The sequence below is a fragment of the Rhinatrema bivittatum genome, chromosome 16 (assembly GCF_901001135.1).
Source record: "Rhinatrema bivittatum chromosome 16, aRhiBiv1.1, whole genome shotgun sequence".
NCBI lineage: Eukaryota > Metazoa > Chordata > Amphibia > Gymnophiona > Rhinatrematidae > Rhinatrema > Rhinatrema bivittatum.
The window spans coordinates 35,681,216-35,702,995 of record NC_042630.1 but is presented as its reverse complement, the minus strand read 5'-3'; the positions used below and the strand labels follow the sequence as shown (position 1 = coordinate 35,702,995).

Here is a 21,780-nt window from a genome sequence, read left to right as displayed (position 1 = left end):
TTCTATTTGTTTTTACAGCACAACTTTTTTTTTCTTTGAATTTGTTCTTTGGCTACAAGATATCTTAATATGCCACTTTGTGTTTTGATGCCTTGTTCCTCCCCCTTGCCCTCATGGGCAGACAGTCACTACTTAATGGCATCCCTATAAGTCTCTGTTACTGATGTTCTTGCGCTGTCCCTTTAAAGTCTGGAAGCACGTGAGGCGTGGTGCCGGCTGCCATTTTAAAACTGGATCCCCCCAAAATTAAGCCCCACACACCAAGAGAGAGAAGGGGGTGGAGAGAGGGCATAAGATTAACTGAACGTTTGGGAAAACAAGGCCAAGGGGGGGACCCAGACAATTTCAGAAACGTAATCACTTTCCCCTAGACGTCTAGGGTCAACTTTTTGAACTAGGCAATGAAAAGGGCTGTCCTGCTTTGCACAAATTTGAAATAGTGCATCCTATACCCAAGCATTTTATTTTCTGAAACAGAGAGGAAAAGATTCCACCCAAAAATTGTGAAAGCAAGATCCTCTGCAAAATTTGGTGGTCCCCATCTCCCTTCCTGGAGTAGGCAAGACTCAGGCACCACCAGGCCGGGGTGATGCCAGCAGGCCCTGCCACCGCCGTAGCGGCAGAAGGCAAGCAGTGAGCTCCCGCGCACGCAGAAGCGTCGTCGGTGGGATGGGAGTGGGGGGGGGGGGAGGGTCGCTTCCCAGGCCGGCTGCATCGTCCGAGGAAGACCTCTCTCCCAGGGACACAGTTTAACCCGGCGCCCCCCCCCCCCCCCCTTCCCACATACCGCCCTCAGCCTGGTCTCGGGCCTCCCAGCCGGGTTCTGCCTGTAACCCTGGGCCAAGCCCATACCCCTTTGTCAGACCTTAGGAAATCAAGGATGAGAAAGGAAGAATAATTCTAGCTTACCACTGGCTTTTGAACTGTAGAATAAATTGTGTGGATCATGGGTTCGTTGACAACCTCAGCTCTACCTGCTTAAAAAAAAACAAAACGCATTTTGTCATCATTTATATGAAAAGATTAAATAATGTTGTTTCTGCCATACATTGACTCTGTCCGACCCTTGGGCAAGTCATTTTACCTCCCTGATCCTCTGATCTAATCCCCGGCTCTGCCCCAGACCCTCTGACCTCAATCATTTTATCTCGCTGCACCTTAGTTTACCTAAATGCAGCTCGATAATAAAAAAAAGAGAAAAAAAAAAACCCCTTCGTCCCTTTGAACGTTTTCATGAAGTCCAGTCCCCAGAAACGTGCTGGTTGGCCACCCACTCCAGGGGTGGCTGCATGCATATTTCTGAGCTTGTGAGATTGCAAAATCCACTGGGAACCAGACAGGTGGAAAGAAGGCAAAACGATTACCGGCATGGTTAAAAGGGGAGGTGAAAGAGGCTATTTTAGCCAAAAGATCTGCATTCAAAAATTGGAAGAAGGATCCAACAGAAGAAAACAGGATAATGCATAAGCGTTGGCAAGTTAAATGTAAGACATTGATAAGACAGGCGAAGAAAGAATTTGAAATTAAGTTGGCCGCAGAGGCAAAAACTCACAATAAAAACTTTTTAAAATCTATCCAAAGCAGAAAGCCTGTGAGGGAGTCAGTTGACCCATTAGATAATCAAGGTGTTAAATGGGCACTTAGAGAAGATAAGGCCATAGCCAAAAGATTAAACATTTTCTTTGCTTCGGTGTTTACGGAAGAGGATGTTGGAGAGATACCCATTCCGGAAAAGGTTTTCATGGGCGATGATTCAGATGAACTGAATCAAATCACGGTGAACCTGGAAGATGTGGTAGGCCCGATTGACACCTGGACCAGATGGTATGCACCTGGGGGTTCTGAAAGAACTAAAAAAAAATAATAGTAATAATTTCAGACCTATTTCAATTAAAATCATTATCATTAAAATCATCCATTGTACCTGAAGACTGGAAAATTGCCAATGTAACCCCAATATTTAAAAAGGGATCCAGGGGTGTTCCGGGAAACTATAGACCAGTGAGCCTGACTTCAGTGCTGAAAAAATCGTGGAAACTGTTATAAAGAATAAAATCACAAAACATTTAGATAGACATGGTTTGATGGGACACAGTCAACATGGATTTACTCAAGGGAAGTCCTGCCTCTCAATCTCCTACATTATTTTGAAGGAGTGAATAAACATGTGGACAAAGCTGAACTGGTAAATGTGGTGTATATGGATTTTCAAAAAGCATGTGACAAAGTCCCACATGAGAGGCTTCTTCGAAAACTAAAAAATTGTGGAATAGGAGGCGATGTCCTTTTGTAGATTGTTAGCTGCTTAAAAGACAGGAAACAGAGAGTAGGATTAAATGGTCAGTTTTCACAGTGGAAAATAATAAACAGTGGAGTGCCTCAGGGATCTGTACTTGGACTGGTGCTTTTTAATATATATATATAAATGATCTGGAAAGGAATATGACGAGTGAGGTTATCAAATTTGTGAATGACACAAAATTATGCAGAGTAGTTAAATCACAAGTGGATTGTGATAAAATTGCAGGAGGACCTTGCAAGATTGGAAGATTGGGCTTCCAAATGGCAGATGAAATTTAATGTGGACAAATGCAAAATTATGCATTTAGGGAAAAATAACCCTTGCTGTAGTTACACAGTGTTAGGTTCTATCTTAGGAGTTACCACCCAGGAAAGAGATCTAGGCATCATAGTGGATAATACATTGCTAAAGCACACTGAGCCGATGATTTCAATCAAAAAAGCAAACAGGAATTATTAGGAAGGGAATGGCAAATAAAATGATGAATGTCATAATGCCTCTGTATTGCTTCATTGTGAGACCGCATCTCGAGTACTGTGTGCAATTCTGGTCGCTGCAACTCAAAAAAGATATGGTTGCACTAGAGACAGTGCAGAGAAGGGCGACCAGAATGATAAGGGGCATGGAACGGCTGCCCTATGAAGAAAGGCTAGGGAAGTTATGGCTGTTCAGTTTAAAGAAGAGATGTCGGAGGGGAGGGGGGGATATGACAGAAGTCTACAAAATCATGAAAGGATTTGGACAAGTTAATGTAAATCGATTATTTACTCTCTTAGATAATAGGACCATGGGGGTACTCCATGAAGTTAGCAAGTAGCTCATTTAAAACAAATCAAAGAAAATTCTTTTTTGCTTAGCGCATAGTTAAGCTCTGGAATTCATTGCCAGAGGATGTGGTTATAGCAGGTAGTGTAACTGGGATTAAAAAAGGTTTGGATAAGTTCCTAGAGGAAAAATCCGTAAACTGCTATTAATAAGCAATGTTTGGGTCCTTGCCAGATACTTGTGACTTGGATTGGCCACTGTTGGAAACAGGATGCTGGGCTTGATGGACCCTTGGTCTGACCCAGTATGGTATATCTTAAATTCTTATGGGAAATGCCTCTTATACTTTCAGATTCTGAGTCTGTATGTACAGAGAAGGTATTTAAGTGGAGGCTCACCACCTAAGCGCTCATTAACATGGTAACCCTGTCAGTTTATTTGTTATTTAGAACACAGATCCAGTAGCCATATTGGTCCTGGAGGAAACCAGAAGCTCTGCAGGCCAAGATACCATTTATGGGACCAACTGATGGAGTCTAATGCCATGTTGCATATATATATATTTTTTATTTAGAGGTTAATCACCTTATAGCCAATGTTAAAAGAGCTACAAGGTCCTGTCACTTTAATCATTTCCTCCCTAGGTACCTAGGAGTGACCATAAATTACAATTGATCACTACTTGGGATGTGAATTTGCATGGCTTACCTCGATATGTGCTTTCTGGACATGGGTCCTTGTTTAAACAGAAGCCAGTCTTCGCTTTGGGAAAAAAAACAAACAACAATAAACTTTTTAAACCCAAGAAGCAATGCAAAAAAACCCAAAGAAATGACAAGGGAGGATGGTTGTTTAGGACTGCAACATAGTGAACATTTTTTGAAAAAATGTATTAGTTGCAGAAAAATCAGACTGAGAAGAGCTGGTTCAGAGCACGTTTTGGTAGCAAACTCGAGTAGGTGTGGTCAACTTTTACAAAATCCCTTGTCCACTAACACTAAAAAGGCCGGTTGGGAGAATTGAATGAGGCACACTGCCCTAACGTCTATCTCCGCAAAGAATATACATAAGATAGATTTTCATGCACTAGGTCTCCAGTAGAGTTGCCATTTCACCCAGGTCAATGGAACAGGATGATCCAGCCCTGGTTTGCCCCAGTGCATGCATGGAAATGTAGTTTCTCCTTTTCATAGGAAACTGGAGGGGAGGGGGAAACCAGATCTGGATTAGCCTGTTTGGTTTACCCCATGCTGAGGTGCCTATTCTCCAGTATATGCAAATTTATCTCCTCCATACTCATGCTGGATAGCGTGAAAACCTGACCTGCTAAAGGTGGCTCCAGGACAGGATTGGGATACACTGGATCAGCTGATAGGGCAGCAGTTTCCAAATCTGACCTGATGACCCCACACCCAGTCAAGTTTTCAGGCTATCTACAACAAATATGTGGACTAATTTGTATATACTGGTATACTGGGTCCCCAGTGCATGCAAATGTATCTCCTGCATATTCATTCTGGATCTTCTGAAAGCCTGGCTAGCTGTGGGGGTCAACAGGTCAGGTTTGGGAATCACTGTGAGTCGTTCCAGGTCAGAATGGGGTAAGTTCAGCCAGTCCTGATTTTGCCCTCGATGCAGTAATAGATTTAGAGTTCCCACTTTGCAAACGGAGGGAGGAATGGGCTTTTCCTTAGAAAAGAACATGAATCGAGTTGGTCATGGGCAGTGCTGAACCTGGGGGAATTTTTCCCCTGGGAAATTCATTCTGGGCTTGTGTGTCAGCAGTTTAGCTCACCCCATGTGCATGGCATTGCCTGAAAAACCTGCCCAATCACATGCGCTGGCAGCTATACACCTACTGACCCTATCCAGCAAAGGAAATTCTGACATCCCTCCCCCGTTAAAGGTCTGCATCAGACCCAAAGGCTTTACATTGATAACCTACCATTGTGTCTATGTCTGTATACACAGTATAGAAAACCAGTGATGATGATGAATCCAATGATACTGCTCAGGACAGCAGCAATCAAGACCCTGGATACAGCTGCACTGGACGAAGCTGTTTATATACGAAAAGAAAACGAAAAGAATGATTTAAACGAACAAGACTAAACAGCTTAAATTAATGTAACGATCCAGCACAATTCAGCAACATCTATTCAACAGAACAGAAATCTCCCCAGACCTGTGCTCCAAGATCACCATCTCCAGAGTTAGGGTAACCAGCTGGCTCAGTTTTTATTTGACTAGTAGCCAAACAAGAAGAGGTAACATTATCAAAAATATTAGTTATGTCTTTCATATGGAAAAATTCTTCACTGCACCAATAACCAATTTATCCAGAGTGGTTAAGCTATTGTTACCCATGTTACTGTTACAGATTCACCCTATAACAAAATGTTATTTATTGTTTATTACTAATATTATTATTATTGTTTTTTATTCGTTACTGTTATTCCTTCACGTTACTGGTTGTTCCTGTACCAAACAAAAGGAAATGCTTGGCTTCCTGCACCATTCCTGCACCATTAAGTTATATGTAAACTGATTATTAAAAAAAAACAAATAAATAAAAAAAATGTTTTTTAAATAAAAATGGTTTCTCGGGGAAAAAAAAAGTTTTTCTACTTTTCTTCTATTTTGTACATACATCGCTGCTGAACTATGCTGTATTTGTAATCATTTACCCCTTACAAATTCTAGAAACAAGTCCTTACAATATTTAGTTCAGTAAATTTCAGAATTCCAAAAAAAAAAAAAAGAAAAACCTTATGCTCTCCAGCAATCTCAAGCATGTTTCACATGCAGTTGTTTCCACAGGAAGCCCTCATCGTATTGATACCTTTTCTCACCACGGGGTTTTCAGGAAATTCCTCAGAAAAGCTCAAAGCTTTAGACTCCAGAGAATCTGCTCATGATCGGTTAAAAATGCCATTACCAACGTTGCCACCTAGTGACGGCTGAAGGCAGCACAGGACAAGTTATTTGCTTGCCTTACACTTCTTTTTGTTGAGTGAAGCTTCTGGATTGGCAAGGTGTCCTAGTTACACAGGAACGGCAGTGGAGGTGGGGAGTGAGGTGTCTCCTTGCCCTCCCTTGCAAGGGCTGCACCAGCGGCATTTATCAGAATGACCACAGGGGCAGGCGGGTCCTGGGCTCTCTGCCAGCAGGGTGTAGTCAGGCCTCCAACTCGCAGACTCCGGGACAAACCTGGAGAGGTCCCGGGTACGCTAACAGGGGAGGGGGAATCCAGAGGGAATCCAGAGGGGGAATCCAGAGGAAGACCAAAAAAATATCCCTTCTGTTTGTAGCAGATTCTGCAAAATTTGGCGGGGGGAGGGGGGGCCTTCCTGTTTCTCATCCTCCCAAAATTTGGCTCTGAATCACCGGGTCGGCTCTTTTCCCGTGCGTGTCCTGATATCATCGCACCCACTGCTCTCTTTATCCTCTAGAAACCTGCACAGTTTACATTAGATTCAACTTAGCAAGGCAACGCTGCCTTCATTCACAGCGTTCTGGGGGTTTTCCCCCTATTTCTTAAGCGCTCCCCCACCCCCCTCAGCTCAGCCATTGCAGGGCCAGTCCTCAGCTAGGGGCCGCAATCTGTGCAGGTCCCTGCAGAATCCGTCCACCATGGATTTAAGTCTCAGTTGAGCAATGGGCGAGATTCCTTTTCCTCGCCCCACAGTCCACGACATGGCCGCCCCGAGCCAACCTGGGGGCACAGAATCCTCCGTGTAGAGGGCAAAACCCTGGTCATTGTGCCATTTGGTCGGCCCAGTATCCCCACTGCTTTGAATTGCAGGTACTAACTGCCCCTTTCTGGTCTCTCTTTCTCCCCCACCTCCAATCCCAAATGTGTCCTATTGAGCCCCAGCCAGGATCCATGCAGCAAATATGCATGAGATACATTTGCATATACTATGTCTTCAGTGTATGCAAATTTAACTCATTCATTGCTATTCTGAAAACCTAATTGGCTGTGGGGTCAAGAGAATATATTTGCATACTAATGAGTTTAATTACTGGACAATATTCTAAGTCAGGGGTGGCCAAGTCCTGCCCCTCACGAGTTACAAACAAGTCTGGTTTTCAGGATTCCCACAATGAATATGCATGAGCTAGATCTGCATGCACTGCCTCCATTGCATGCAGATCTAGCTCATGAATAGTCATTGTAGATATCCTAAAAACCTGGCCTGTCTGTGGCTCTTAAGGACCAGAGATGACCACCCTTGCTCTAAATGCAACCTTTACTGTTCTTGGGACCCTGAACACACCAGTCCTTGGCACAGATATGGCCACAGGAGGTTTTTAAGGCGCATTTAGGGCTGGCACCTCACCAAGATCAGTCGAGAGTGAGTGATCCGGTCCTGGATTTGCCAAGAAACTCAAAATAATTATAGACCCTGAAATCAGTCTGAAACAACACATATCACTAAAAGTAAAGGAAGGTTATGCAAAGCTCATGGTACTCAGAAAACTTAAACCACTACTAACACAAAATGACTTCCGAACAATACTACAGGCACTCATTTTCTCCAGCACAGACTACTGCAATGCCCTTATGCTAGGACTACCTAATATGACATTAAGATCACTGCAAATACTTCAGAACACAGCAGCTAGAATACTAACCAGAAAAAGAAGGAGGGACCACATAACTGAAACCCTAGCTGAGTTACATTGGCTACCAATTCAACACAGAATTAAATACAAAACCCTATGTATCATTCACAAACTAATTTTTGATGAGAAATCAGATTGGTTGAACACAGCATTACGGGTACACACTCCACACAGGAACCTCCGATCAGCAAATAAAGCCCTCCTAACCATTCCATCAGTTAAAACAGCAAGACTGACCCAAGTGAGAGAGAGAGCCCTATCACTAGCAGGACCCATAATCTGGAACACAATGCTTCCAGAGATCAGACTGCAAAGTGATCTCAAGACATTTAAGAAAAGCTTTAAAACATGGCTGTTTAAACAAGCATTTTACAATGAGACGAGAGAAAAGACAGAAAGGCACAGACACACAGTACTTAGGACTTTATAGTAGATTAGTCTATGAACTCTACACTAGGGATGTGAATCGTTTTTGAACTATTAAAATTATCGTCAGATAATTTTAAAATCGTTCTAAATCGTAAGTGTGCACGATACAATACAAATGCCCCCAATTTATCGTCAGGGGCATTTGTATTGTATCGTTAAATAGGGCACGGGAATTATTTGGGGGAGGGCGGGAAAACCGGCACACCAAAACAACCCCTAAACCCACCCCGACCCTTTAAAACAAATTCCTTACCCTCCCCCACCCTCCCGAACCCCCCCAAAATGTTAAATTACTGGTGGTCCAGTGGGGGGGGGGGGGGGGGTCCCGGCGCGATCTCCTGCTCTCGGGCCATCGGCGCCATTTTGGCTGCCACTAATTAAAATGGCGCCGATGGCCCGATAAAAAAAAAAAAACCCCACCCTACCCTTTAAATCGACCCTCCCGACCCTTTTGTTTTAGGGAGGCCCACGCCGCTAAAAAAAAAAAAACCCACCCGACCCTTTAAATGCCTGGGAACGGGAAATCTCTCCCCGAGGCCCCCCTGGACCACCAGGTATATTTTAAAAGGTTTTGGGGGGGTCGGGAGGGTGGGGTCGATTTAAAGGGTCAGGTGGATTGTTTTTTTTTTAGCGGTGCAAAAAAAAATTAGCGATGTGAATTGGAATAGGAAATGATTCCAATTCACATATCTTAACGATCAGATTCCCCCCCCCCAGCCGAATCTGATCGTTAAAACGATCTGTCACACGATTCACATCTCTACTCTATACCACAATAAGCATAACTATAATACTATGTGTGATAAAACTACCCGTGTAAGTACCTTGGTACAATTGGTTATGAACTACCTCGCTAAATGACTTATGTCTAATGATATATTGTAACCGAACCTTTAACGGCACCTGTTAGAATGTACTATTGTACACTTTTACCTACATTAAGTATGTGCCTACATGTAAACCGTTGCGATGGTATTTAACTTAGAAATGGTATAGAAAAGTTTTTAAATAAAGTAGTAGATGACAGCAGCGAGAGACCAATGGGCCCATACAGTTTGCCCCAGTATACAATAATGCATTTCTTGGGAAAATTCATTCCAGAGCTCGGTTTAAAGAATTAATTAAGCAGACTCTGAGAAAATACTATGTGAACAGCAGTTGCAGCCAGTCCTAATGCATTCTCTAAGAGAGAAACCAGGACTGCATCAGCATGTGCCTGATGACCTACAACCATCTGATCACCCTAGTGTAGTCCTAAGAAAAAGAGAAACTCCATCTCCATTCATGCAGTGGGGCAAAGCCCAGGGCCGGGGCAACCGAGAGTGCAATCTGTGCATTTGCCTAGGGAGGTGGTTCTGGGAATTCTCTCTCTCACTAATGAGGGATTAACTGGCAGTGCAAATTGCCTGCTTCCTACAACTGATTGATTTCACTCTGCTCATAGATTTCCTTACAATATAGGAGGCAACGTCTGTTCCAAACACGTGCATTGTTTTATCCACAAGCATTTATGCAAAATAAAAACAACAATCGGACTTACAGTTCTGCAGGGTAGAACTAAAGAGGATTAAGTAATCCAAGATCCATTCTGGGTCTCTTAGTCCAGTTACATCTATCTTCTATGTACTTGATACAGTTAGACAAACTTCACAATACACTTCTACTTACAGGAATAGATACATGGTGCTCTCCGTGTCCAACAGCTCAATTTAGCCTCTGACTCTCAAGTTGCCAGAATACTGCAGTGTTCCCACCAATTCCTTTTAAGCCCCCGAGGACCAATACGGATCCTCAGGGGCGGGGCCATGTAACAGGCTAATGCTGTCCTGAGCCTGGCTTTGCTGAAGCCACTCTGAGGCTCCATATACAAGGCACTATTGAATATACTCCCAAAGTTAGCCGGATACGTTTATCCGGCTAACTTTGCTATCCGGACAGTGACTGAACATGGACCTCATACTGACTTGGGGCTTACCTGAGCACTTTTTGCCCTGAGCATAGCAGCCAGGTACTCGGCTTACAGCTGCTGGCATGCAGAAGGGGGGAGGCCAGCGAAAACAAAGAGGAGAAGGGAGAAAGCAGAGAGAAGAGGGGGAGGGAGAGCAGCAAAAAAGGAGGAAAGGGGAAGACTGGAGAGCATAGCAGAGAGGATGAAAAAAGAGGATGAGGAGAGAAGAACTGAGGAAGTGCAGCAGAGAGACGGAATTGAAAGGAGAATGGGGAAGGAGCACAGTAGAGGAGGAAAGGAGGGGAAGGTGCAGCAGAGAGGGGAAGAGAGAATGGAGGTCTCTGCAGTGGTAGAGGAGCTGCCATCGTCTGGCATGGAGCCTGAGTAAATCCCTGCATCAGCGAGTGGAGGATGGGACGAAGGAGGTGGTGGACTGGAAGAGGAGGGAGGCAGAAAGGCAGGGACAGGGGGACAGTGCAGGCTGGATTGAGGAGGTGAGCTGAAGTGAGAGACAGAGAGAGGCGTTTAAACCTGAGGACATTGGACCTGCCCAGGTGCAGGACCATAGAAAGGGGCAGATGAAACAGGCGACTACCAGGCTCTCCAGGCCCGGGGAGTGCCAGTGCACCTTCTGAGGGGGCAGGGCACCAGTGCATCATGGGAGTTGCAGATTTAAGCTGCTGGGTGACCGCAACTTTGTGGCTGTGATAACTGAAGTGGACTATACCCCCTCAGCTGCTCCTGCTGCCAGCCCCTCTCTTCCCTTACTGCCCGAGGAGCCAGTTCATCCAGCGGCCGGGTGTCTCGCTGTTATCGCCACACATTGCCATACGGGGACCCAGGTTCCATTCCCGCCTCCGGTCTCCCGCTCCTCGGATCGGCCAGGGCTGGAGGTGCTACGGGGACAGCGTTCACAGCCCCTGGGGAGAGGAGTGGCAGTCATTGTGCAGTGGCCACACCTGATGGTTGCAGGGCCTGGGCAGCAGCCTTGGTGCGTGGTCCTTGTCCGAGGAGCATCACTGCACTGACTGGATTGGGTGAACTGAGAGGGGGTATTAAATGAGGGGGAGACGGGACCCCTGGGGAGTTGCTAAGAGGGGATGCAGTTTTGCAGCAAAGAGCTGCCTGCAAGGCAGTTTGGAACATCAACAGCTGCCAGGAAACGCACAGGCCACTCTAAAAAAAGCGTGGGTTTTTGTTTTGGGTTTTTTTTCATTCTGGGCCGGGGGTGCGGTGAGGGAGGAGAGGCGGGGCCACAAGGTGCAATGGAGGGAAAGGGAGGCCACATGCACGCGAGCAGCTGCTTCCAGTAACAGAAACCCACCTGTCTCGCCTGCACAAGTGAATGCAAAGTGCAATAAAATAAAAACAACAGGCAGCGTTAAGTTTAAATTTAAAAAAAAATGGTCGTACGCCAGGCATCCCAAGCCGATCAGGTTTTCAGGAGATCCATGGTGCATATGCACAAGATCAGTTTGCATACATTTGGTCTCCAATATATGTAAATCAGTCTCGTGCATAATCGTCGTGGATATGCGAAAAACCCAACTAGCCGTGAGGTCTGCAGGACAGGCATGGGAAGCCCCTGGTCTTACAAATCACCTCCCTGTTTGTACTCGGCCTCTCACAAAAGACGTCTTGTCACCCTCGAGTCTGTGCTCAGCAGTGGGTGCCACCCCCCCTACCCTGGGGCACTTGGGGGAGGAGCGGGGAATTTTAATGATGGCTCTACTGTACCTCCACTATTAAGGTTGCCACCTCACCCAGGTCATCTAGGGTTACTGACTGGCTCCATGTCATGACAAACAGGCTAATCCAGTCCTGGGATTTTACTCCATTGCATGCAGGGACTTGAGTTCAAATCTTTCTCCACTGATTTCCCCTACAAAAATCAGAGCTACAATCTCTGGGGCCGATGCAATACGGTGCGCTGAGCCGAGCGCACTGTTAACCTGCAGTCGGACACGGGTAGAATAGGCGCTAATCAATCCCCTAATGCAATAAGGGGATTAGCGTACAGTGGACCCTTGACTTATGAACTCAATTGGTTCCAGAGGGTTGGTTGTAAATCAAGTTGGTTGTACGTCAAGACTATTTTTTGCATAGGAAATAATGGAAATACCCATAATGCATTCCGAACCTCCCAAAAGCACCCCTTACCTAACCATTTCTATAATAGAAAATGGTTGTATAATGTCTGTAATGATCAGAAACACCAATAATTTCCTAGTGTACTCACCAAAAAGTTATAAAATATGCCTAGTCTACCAGAAACAACAATCTCACCTCCTCCACCAGTTCCTTTATGATATCTGCATATGGACCCTCTACCTGGGTAACCTCAAGCTAGGTTGAGAGAACATTGCACAAATCTCATCTTTGGGTGAGTTTCCTCACTGCGAAGGTCATCAAATCTTCACAAGAGAGGACTGTCCTGTTCGTACGTCTCACTTTGAATGGAAAAGTGGCCCCTAACCCCTACACTAATACCTACACCTCACCTCAAGTAAGTGCCTTTATTGAAGCTTGCCTGACTCTGGCTGTTTCGCTCTTTGTGCCATGAAGTACATACATATATATATATATATATATATATATATATATATATACACCACTGGTATTTGAATTACATCTTTATTAATCAATTCAAATAAATTAGGCATATTTTTTGTTCACAAAAAAAGATTGTTTATTTATTGTTGTGTTTCCTTTAATTTATTTTTCACACGTTTATTTTTGTGCATTTTATTCACATTATTTAAATTCATCTCTGTATGTTGTAAAAATATGTGCACACTATTCAGTTTCACTGTATTTTATGCACGTCACTTACTTTTTTATGTATTCACATACATTCATGTCAATATGTTATATCTGTGTGTGTATCTTGATTTTAATTTTATAATTTTGCCTTTAGTAGCCCCTGAGGCAGCTCTTATGAGAGCGAAACTCGGCCAGAGTCGGGCAAGCTTCAATAAAAGCACCTTTTTACACCGATCTCCTTTATCTATTAACTGTTAATAGCTGTGCGCATCAAATAAAGATGAAAAATAAAAGAAATAAAAGTAAAAAAAAATTTGATAGCTGGACCCATCATGAAAATCAACGCCGAGTTTATCGGCGTCGGTTTACCTTAGCGGTGGAAAGCCAGGAAAACCGACGCCAATATACCTGGCGTTGCTTTTCGTGACTACCGTTCATTGCTAAAAACCAAACCTGTTCAGCGCCCGCTTTCTATGTGACTTTATTGCATCAGCCCCTATGAATGTACTGGGGTAAAGCCAGGACTGGATTACTTGTTCCTTAAGACATGGAGCCAGTTGGCAACCCATAGGGAACTGATCCAGGCCTGGTCTTTACTCCCCCATTTCATGCATGGAGATGTTGTTCCTTTTTATCCTAGGGAAATCAGAACTACATCTCCATGCATGCAATGGAGCAAAAACCAGGATCAGATTAGCGACTTCGAGTTTACCAGGGTGAAGAAATCATCCTGTGCAATGTGTTGCATGAGTGACTGGGCAATAGTCAGACACGGTTGCCTTCAGAGACAAACACTAACACTTGCCCCAGAATCTTGAATGCTTGCCACAGACTATTGAAAAATCTGCAGAAGGGAAGCAGGACCTGCAGCGCTGGTAGCATTCCTCTGGGCCAGTTACCTGAGGGGTAGCACTCCATCCAGGGGCTGTAGGAGCGGGAACTCTGGCTGATGGGGTTCCGTGCATGGCAGGCGTAGGATACAGAGGCGTTTCCGGGCCCCGGGGTGACGATCAGGATGCTGGCGTTGTGAGCCAGCGGCCAGGTGATATTCCCTTGGCTCTCGGTCCATGCGTAGGTCACGCTGTCACCTTTCTCCACTGTGCAGTTCAGCAGCATGGTGCAGGTTGCGTTCTCTAGCATTTTGGTAACAGGGACGGATGAAACAGATATCTCCTCTGGAGAAAAGACACAGACCGGTGTTTGCTGGGTTGGCTGGACAGGAACAGCATAAATTATTCTAGTTTAAGGCTTGGCAAATACTCACCCAGAAACGCCAATGCGAAAAGCAAGAAAAGAGAGATTGAAACCGATATACTGATCACAAGGTGACACCTTTGTTCCACTCTTAATGTTTTTCAGTTAAAGGCTAAACACTGATCAAAATTACTTGATCATAATGTGGGAGTGATTGAGGTGCGCTAAATTCATTCTTTCCTGCAAGCTTCCCACAGCATTTCTGCTGATCACTCGTCTGATGTGCATTTTCCCCAGAGCCAGGCACCATAGAGCTGCATCATGTGGGTCCTATATCCCCTGGGGCAAGTCACTATAATTCTGCATCATGAGAATAATTTCCTTCAGAATCAGTCACTGTAACGAAGCATCATGGGGGGAATCATTTCCCCCAGAGTTAGGCACCATAAACTTATCTTATGGGTGCCATGCCACATTCCTGAAACCGCATCATGGGAGTCATTTTCCCCACAGACAGTATCTTTAAGATTGCATTATAGGGATCATTTTCCTCCCAGAGCCAGTCTCATTAATGATGCATCATGGGGGTCATTTTCCCCACAGACAGTATCTTTAAGATTGCATTATAGGGATCATTTTTTTCCCAGAGCCAGTCTCATTAATGATGCATCATGGGGGTCATTTTCCCCACAGACAGTATCTTTAAGATTGCATTATAGGGATCATTTTCCTCCCAGAGCCAGTCTCATTAATGATGCATCATGGGGGTCATTTTCCCCACAGACAGTATCTTTAAGATTGCATTATAGGGATCATTTTCCTCCCAGAGCCAGTCTCATTAATGATGCATCATGGGGGTCATTTTCTCTAGAGTCGGTAACTGTAACGCCGTGTCATGAGGGTCATTGTTCCCTAGAGTCAGTCACTGTAACTTCGTGTCATGAGGGTCATTGTTCCCTAGAGTCGGTCACTGTAACGCTGCATCATGGGGGGGTCGTTTTGCCTAGAGTCAGTCACCGTGATGCCGTGTCATGAGGATCAGCTTTCCTGAGAGTAAGTCGCCTAATACTGCGTGTGAGGGGTAATTTTACTCAGATTCATGCTATAATTCTGCACCACATGGGTCATTTTACCCCAGGGTCCACTGCCTAATGCTGTATCATGGGGGGGGGGGGGGGGGGTCATTTTTCTGCAGGCTCAATCACTGTAATTTTTCACCACTTATTTATTTTAAAATACTTTTATTCGGCTACCTCCATTAGGTGTCTGGCGCGGATCATAAAGTAAATAAAAACAGACATAGGAAGAGTCAGTGTAATGCTGCTTTCTGTAAAAGCAAGCTCCCTGGCAAAGTTAGTAAGAGCCTTTGGTACTACAAAGATAAAAATCCAGTGAACACTGAATTTTCACATCCTTGGGCAATAAGTCAATCAGCCATTGCCTTCAGAAGCATTCACTAAGGAGTGAATTCTCAAAGGGGTTCCATGCATAAACAGCACGTATGCACCTATGTATATATATGCTATTTTATAAACGTTGAGAGTGTGCACGTATTTTCTGTTTCATGTGTAGTTTTTACTGGGGGCAGTTTACGGGTGTCCCGGGCAGAGTTCAGAAGTACATGCGGTAGTTCCTATTTTGTCAGAGATCTATGTGTGTATATTAAACTTTTTGTATGCTTTTACCCCTGCTAATTGACTGGCGCAAGAGAAATCGGACTGGTCTCTTGTCTGCAGCTTTTGGATGGGTGGTCTGGGTGACCTAGCGGGAACTCAGGGAGAAGTGGTGGAGGCATTGACGAATTGGTGATTTCAAGAACACTCGCAAGCATTTTCAAAATGGCATACATGCCTACTTTATAAAATACCTGCCTCGGCGTTTGATTTTGGGTATTTATTTGCACAGTGTCACAATTATTTTGTGCATAAAATACACACACTTATGTTCAGAAAATAGGTAGAGAGAGTGCGTCTTCTTGCGTCAGACATATTTGCATGTATTTCTGGAGCAGAAATATGCAGTATTTTATAAACTGTGCAGCTCCCGCCACACTGGAAAATACTAGCAAAAAACGGACTCTATGCGCATCTCTCTGCTCATAGTAAAATCAAATCTTTCCTCAGTTTTGTGCTTGAAACTAAATGTGTTCTTACCATACACTTCCAGCTGCAGCTGGATAGTGGTTTCGTCATCATCGAGAGCCTGTATCAACTCATACTGTCCACTGTCCTCTCTCATGGCCTCCCAGATCTCCAGAGAGAAATTTTCTGGATGGAACCTGCTGCGGTTTTGCAGACGGCCTTGATAGTGTGGGCTTTCATTGCTGGACCTGTTGTAAGAAAAGAGTATTTTCTTCTTTGTCTGGTCCAACTGCTTTTTCAGCGTAACCTTGTCATATTTGAATTGCGCGTCTCTTTCGGTTAGTAGAAGCAATTGAAAAGATCTTCCCAGGGTCCCATTTATCCTGATGAGGTCGTGAGGAGAACAAAAGTTGACGCCTACAGGAAAGAGAACATTGAAGAGAGTTGCAATAAAACTTTATTACCGTAACAAAACGCAGCAGTCAGTCATGGATTGCATCAAACGTTCAGGCTGATGCAATACCGTGCGCTGGCCGCAGCGCACAGCTCACCGTGCGATTGGACGCGCATCCCATAACCCCAGAAGCAAAACAGGGGTTAGCGTGTCCAAAACTCGCGTCGCTCTCATCACATGTAAATTCATGTTGATGAAGCTATTAGCTATTACCCACCTACGCAAAAATGACGTATGCCAGACGCACAGGTGTTTACTCTCAAAATTTAACGCCTGCCCCGTAGCAGGCGTTCTCGAGGAGCCGAAAAAAAGTTTACAGAAAAGCAGAACATATTGCTTTTCTGTAGTTCCTCCGACTTAGTATCGTGGCGCTAGCAAGTTGAAGGAAACGAAAAAGGAAAAACCATTTAAGTATTACATCGGGCGTCCCGGAGAGGTGCATCGGCGTTGGGAAAGCAGGCGCTCAATCACGCGTGCCCGTTTTCCGCGCACCGGTGTTGCATCGGGCTGATTGACCTTGTGCCTCTGGGCCTTGGCAAGAGAGGCAGAGGTTACTGTAAGTCCCATCCAAGTACATGTTATGGTGGTGCGTTAAACGGGTGGTGTCACCGCCATGCTAGGTGCACAGCCACTGGGAGAGAAGAGGCATTGAACTGCCAGCCCACATTTAAAACTGGCAGTATAAGAGCCGCTAGGTAGTTGGGCTGCAATGCATTGATCGCGGGTGGAAAGAACCATTTTACACCGCGCTGCAGATCCTCCCTCCCCGGTGGTGACTCAGCGGAGGAGGCCGAGCACGGAGGAGCAGCTTAGTGGTGTGCGCAGCACGCTCAGAAACCGGGCACAAGTCCCGCCGATGCTCCTCGTGACCTTGGGCAAGCCGCTTCGCCCTCCGTTGCCTCGGGTACCAACCGAGGGCCTGATTTGCTAAGCTGCGTTAAGGTTTTTCCACCCAGTAAATGGCTAGTGCAGAGAACGCGTGACACATTGTCGTACTGTGTGTTATCTTCACCCCCACCGTGAAAGCTGGCTCAACACTGCCGTCGAAGGCAAATCAGCTCATTACTAGCAAATTCCATGATTTTAAACACAGCCTGCGTCATAAATTGCAGGTCACTTTATTTTATGGCGTGTTAACTATTTATTTATTTATTTATAAAGTGTTTATATTTTGCATTTTCCAAAAGACTCACGAGGTGCAGCTGGCTTTCCCTGGGAGCACTGGGACTCTAACGCATGTCCCAGGGCCCAAGAAGTGAAAAAAAAGCCCGTAGGGGTCACAAGATAGCCCCCTGTCGTCCCCCCCCATCTCCCTTGAGACAAAGTATTTAAAACAATTCTTAGAAGTGTAGTGTGTCCGGCGTAAGCCTGCCTGTCGCCTCCCCGCCCCCCAACCTTGCCCCTTTTTTGTTAACACAAAAAACCCCAGATCTCTTCTCTCCCCTCCTCCTCCCCCCAGGTCTTACCTGGAGAGCCCTGATGGTCCAGACCGCCCCCCTAAGATTCAGGGCGCAGTGCTGCTTTTTTCAAAATGGTGTCAGCCAACCGCTTCCCATCACCGATAACCCGCAGCTTAGATCCCTTTGATCAGGGGTGGCCAACTCCGGTCCTCAGGAGCCGCAAACGGGCCTGGTTTTCAGGATATCCACACCGAATATGCATGAGACAGATCTGCATACAACGGAGGCAGTGCATGCTGACCTGCTTTTGCCCTATTGCTTGCATGGACTTGTGTTTCTGATATTTTTATTGCAATCAGTGGAGGGACAAACAAGAACTGCAACTCCATCCATACACGCGCATTCATGAAATGTATTCTGATAACGCTGGTAACTTACGCTTTCAATGTTGCTGTCAAAACAAATCTGAAAGCCGCCAAGGCACTAGAGGCTTGGAGGAAGCTGGGTGTGGTATCTGCACCGGAGGCAAATATCTTTTGTGGAAACATGGTGATGGGTGAATTGGGGTGGCTCTCAGGTCAGTAGGCCTGCACCTTTATGACTATGTTTTTGGGGGTCTTGAGGAAAAAAGAAGAGATTGGGCGTGATGCCCGAGATAGCTTTCAAGCATTTGGTGAGGTGGGGGGTGGATGGGAGATCGGGTCTGAAGGCCTGCAAACTTTTTTCTTCAATGTATTATTTTTTTTAACTTAACTGACTATGTCCTTTGAATATAAGAACATAAGAAATTGCCTTGCTGGGTCAGACCAAAGGTCCATCAAGCCCAGCATCCTGTTTCCAACAGAGGCCAAACCAGGCCACAAGAACCTGGCAAGTACCCAAACACTAAGAAGATCCCTTGTTACTGATGCAATTAATAGCAGTGGCTATTCCCTAAGAAAACTTGATTAATAGCCATTAATGGACTTCTCCAAGAACCCATCCAAACTTTCCTTGAACCCAACAGCACGAACTACATCCTCCGGCAACAAATTCCAGAGCTTTATTGTAGGTTGAGTGAAAAAGAATTTTCTCCGCTTAGTCTTAAATGTGCTACTTGCTAACTTCATGGAATGCCCCCTAGTCCTTCTATTATTCGAAAGTGTAAATAACCGATAAGCCAGTTAAGTAAAGTTACCTGGGAATATGTAGACGGATCACTTTAACACTGCTCTGCGATGTGTCCAGGCTTAGCCAAATAACTGATATTCAGAGTTAGCAAAAGATGTTAATTGGTGAAAATCTTCTGAGGGATAGCTGTGTTATTCTGGTGTAGCAAAAATGACAGAAGTGGGTGGCACCTTATAGAAACATAGAAATGACGGCAGAAAAAGACCAATTGGCCCATCCAGTCTGCCCAGCAAGCTCCCACTCTTATTTTCCCATACTTAGCTGTTTCACCGATCACCAAATTCAGGGCCCTTGTTGGTAACTGTTTGATTCAAATTTCCTGCCACCCCCTGCCATTGATGCAGAGAGTAATGTTGGAGTTGCACTAAAGGTGAACATAAGGCTTAATGGTTAAGGGTAGTAACCACCGCATAAAGCAAGTTACTCCAATGCTTGTTTACCTTGACTGCACAGATCAATGCCTTGTTGGATGCTGTCTGAATGTAAATCCTCTTTTCCACATTTCTCCCTGCCGTTGAAGCGAAGTATCAGGCTTAATTGGTTTAGGGTAGTAACTGCTGCAATAAGCAAGCTACCCCCACGCTAATTTATTGAGAGCGTTCTGGGTCTAAGTTAAGTCCACTCCGGGACCCACCTATTTATCCAGATAAATTTTACTTGGTTAATGGCTTAGCCAGTTAAAATTTATCCAATTAAGGGGATCAGATAGTCAAACCTCAGGGTTTAGCCGAATAACTAAAATTTATCCGGACAAACCCCTTTGAATATCAAGCTCAATATCTCTTAACGGGAGAGCCTACCCAAGATACATGGATAGCTGTGGGAAAACAAAAGGCAGGCTTATGTGGACAAAAATGTCTGAATGAGAGATAAAGAGAAAACGAGCCTGAGCAGAATGCAAGATGATGGGGAAGTTCGGTAAGTGAGACAATGGTTTCAGAAGTAGCAAAGATGGAGACTAAAATATTAGAAGACACATTTGATAAAATATATGGCAAAACTGAGGCTGTACACCAAAAGTTGAAAGAGTTCGGGGCAAAAAAAACTTGCTGAGACAAAACGTCTGGGTCTCAGGTCTAGAAGATGGCAAACATGAGGTAAGCAAATTAAGGAAACTGCGAGACACTAAGGTGAAAATCTCAAAGATTTTGAGAAGAGGAACAATTTACAATTTATGGGGCTGCCAGAAGTCTTGAAAGATGCAGAATACTAGGTTCTCCTGAAGTATGGCTAGTTGGAGAATTAGCAGAACAATTCTAAGGCCTCTCTGACTAATAGATGAAGACTATTACAATGGAAATTATGTATCACATACTGCTATCCTAGCCCTCTAGTTAACGTCTTAGATGTTGTGTTGACCTATAATATGGATGTCGCTTTTGTAAACAGTTGTGATCTTTTGGAACGACTGCATATAAAATGCCTAAATAAATAAAGAGAGTACGTCCATTTGGGAACAAAACAGGAAGACATTGCACATCCAAGAGCGGAGGTTACAAAAGTATTAAACTTTGCCCATAGAGCTGTGATATTACAAGCACTGTAGGAAAACCAGGAACTGACTTATGAAGCTCGAAAGGTCCCCTTCTTTCCGGATTATTCTGTTGGGTGACGCCAAACCCCCCCCAAAAAACGAAAAGAATTTTCGACTCAGATTGTTTTCAAAGAAAATCCAGTTCCTGATTCGAATACCCGGCCAAATTAAAGTTCTTCATGAAGATGAAACACATGGTTTTCACTCCGGAGCAACTGCAAAAGAGTTCCCCACTTTTAACATGATAATTGCATATGACGGATGATGGACCCTTGGTCTGACTCAGTATGGCAGTTCTTATTCTATGAAATTGGAAGATGAGTTCTGTTGATTTCCCTTGAACTACGAAGATGAGTTCTGTTGATTTCCCTTGAACTAGGACTGTTTGGTTTGACTCGGCAGGAAGTTAGCGAGGGCAGCTGAAAGTGAAAGCATCAGCCAGCAAGTCACATTGAAACAACAAAGAAGCAACAAGCTATATGCACCAGTTTAATTGACTTACAGCTCGATCCAGTATCGTCCGCTCGAGGATTGCCCGTCTGTAACGTGCTCGTAGCGCACAATTCGGGCGCGCAAGGCAGTTCGGCGATACAGTGTCCAGTTTCACGCGTCCGTATCGCTTCTGAAAACAGACGCATAACCCTTTCCGCACCCGGCATGTAAATGAACGAAAAAGCTGTATAATGAAGGAATTAGCTATTCCCCTGCGATACTGTAACGGGCGCTGATTTTATCTCCTCCGTAACCCGCTGTTCTGCCGCGGCCTTAACCTGCTAGTTTACCGCCTCCCCCTAGTAGGAGTTAGTGTAGTGTAGTGTAGGGTAAAAACATTGCTTACCCGCCCTGGTCCCGTCCGGTCTCCTGCAGCCCCGTCCGGACCGGACGGGGCTGCAGGAGACCGGACGGGACCAGGGCAAAAAAAAACAAACGAAAAAGTAGCAAGGCTCGGGCCTGCTATTAAGTGTAAAAAGTGTAAAAAACAAAAAACCTGTGTGTTATATAAAAAAATAAAACAATTTTAAATACCTGTCGGAGGGCCGTGGGTCCAGGCGGCCGGTGGGCGGCGGGCAGCCATCAGCGGCATCCGGTAGTCCCTTCTCCCTTCCTCCCT

The 21,780-nt window shown here is 44.9% G+C and overlaps 1 protein-coding gene across 2 annotated transcripts in view; it reads right to left on the bottom strand.

Annotated features, from left to right (window-relative positions):
• Positions 1-21,780, bottom strand: part of SLAMF1 (signaling lymphocytic activation molecule family member 1) — a 33,200-nt gene that overhangs the window by 2,452 nt on the left and 8,968 nt on the right. Inside the window, exons 2-6 of one of the 2 annotated variants that reach the window (XM_029580589.1) lie at positions 16,184-16,528; positions 13,736-14,011; positions 5,013-5,126; positions 3,776-3,829; positions 910-977 (exon numbers count right to left, since the gene is read on the bottom strand). In XM_029580589.1, the coding sequence (XP_029436449.1) occupies positions 910-977; positions 3,776-3,829; positions 5,013-5,126; positions 13,736-14,011; positions 16,184-16,528 (857 nt within the window). The remainder of the gene's footprint in view (positions 1-909; positions 978-3,775; positions 3,830-5,012; positions 5,127-13,735; positions 14,012-16,183; positions 16,529-21,780) is intronic. The other variant, XM_029580590.1, reaches the window with a different exon arrangement.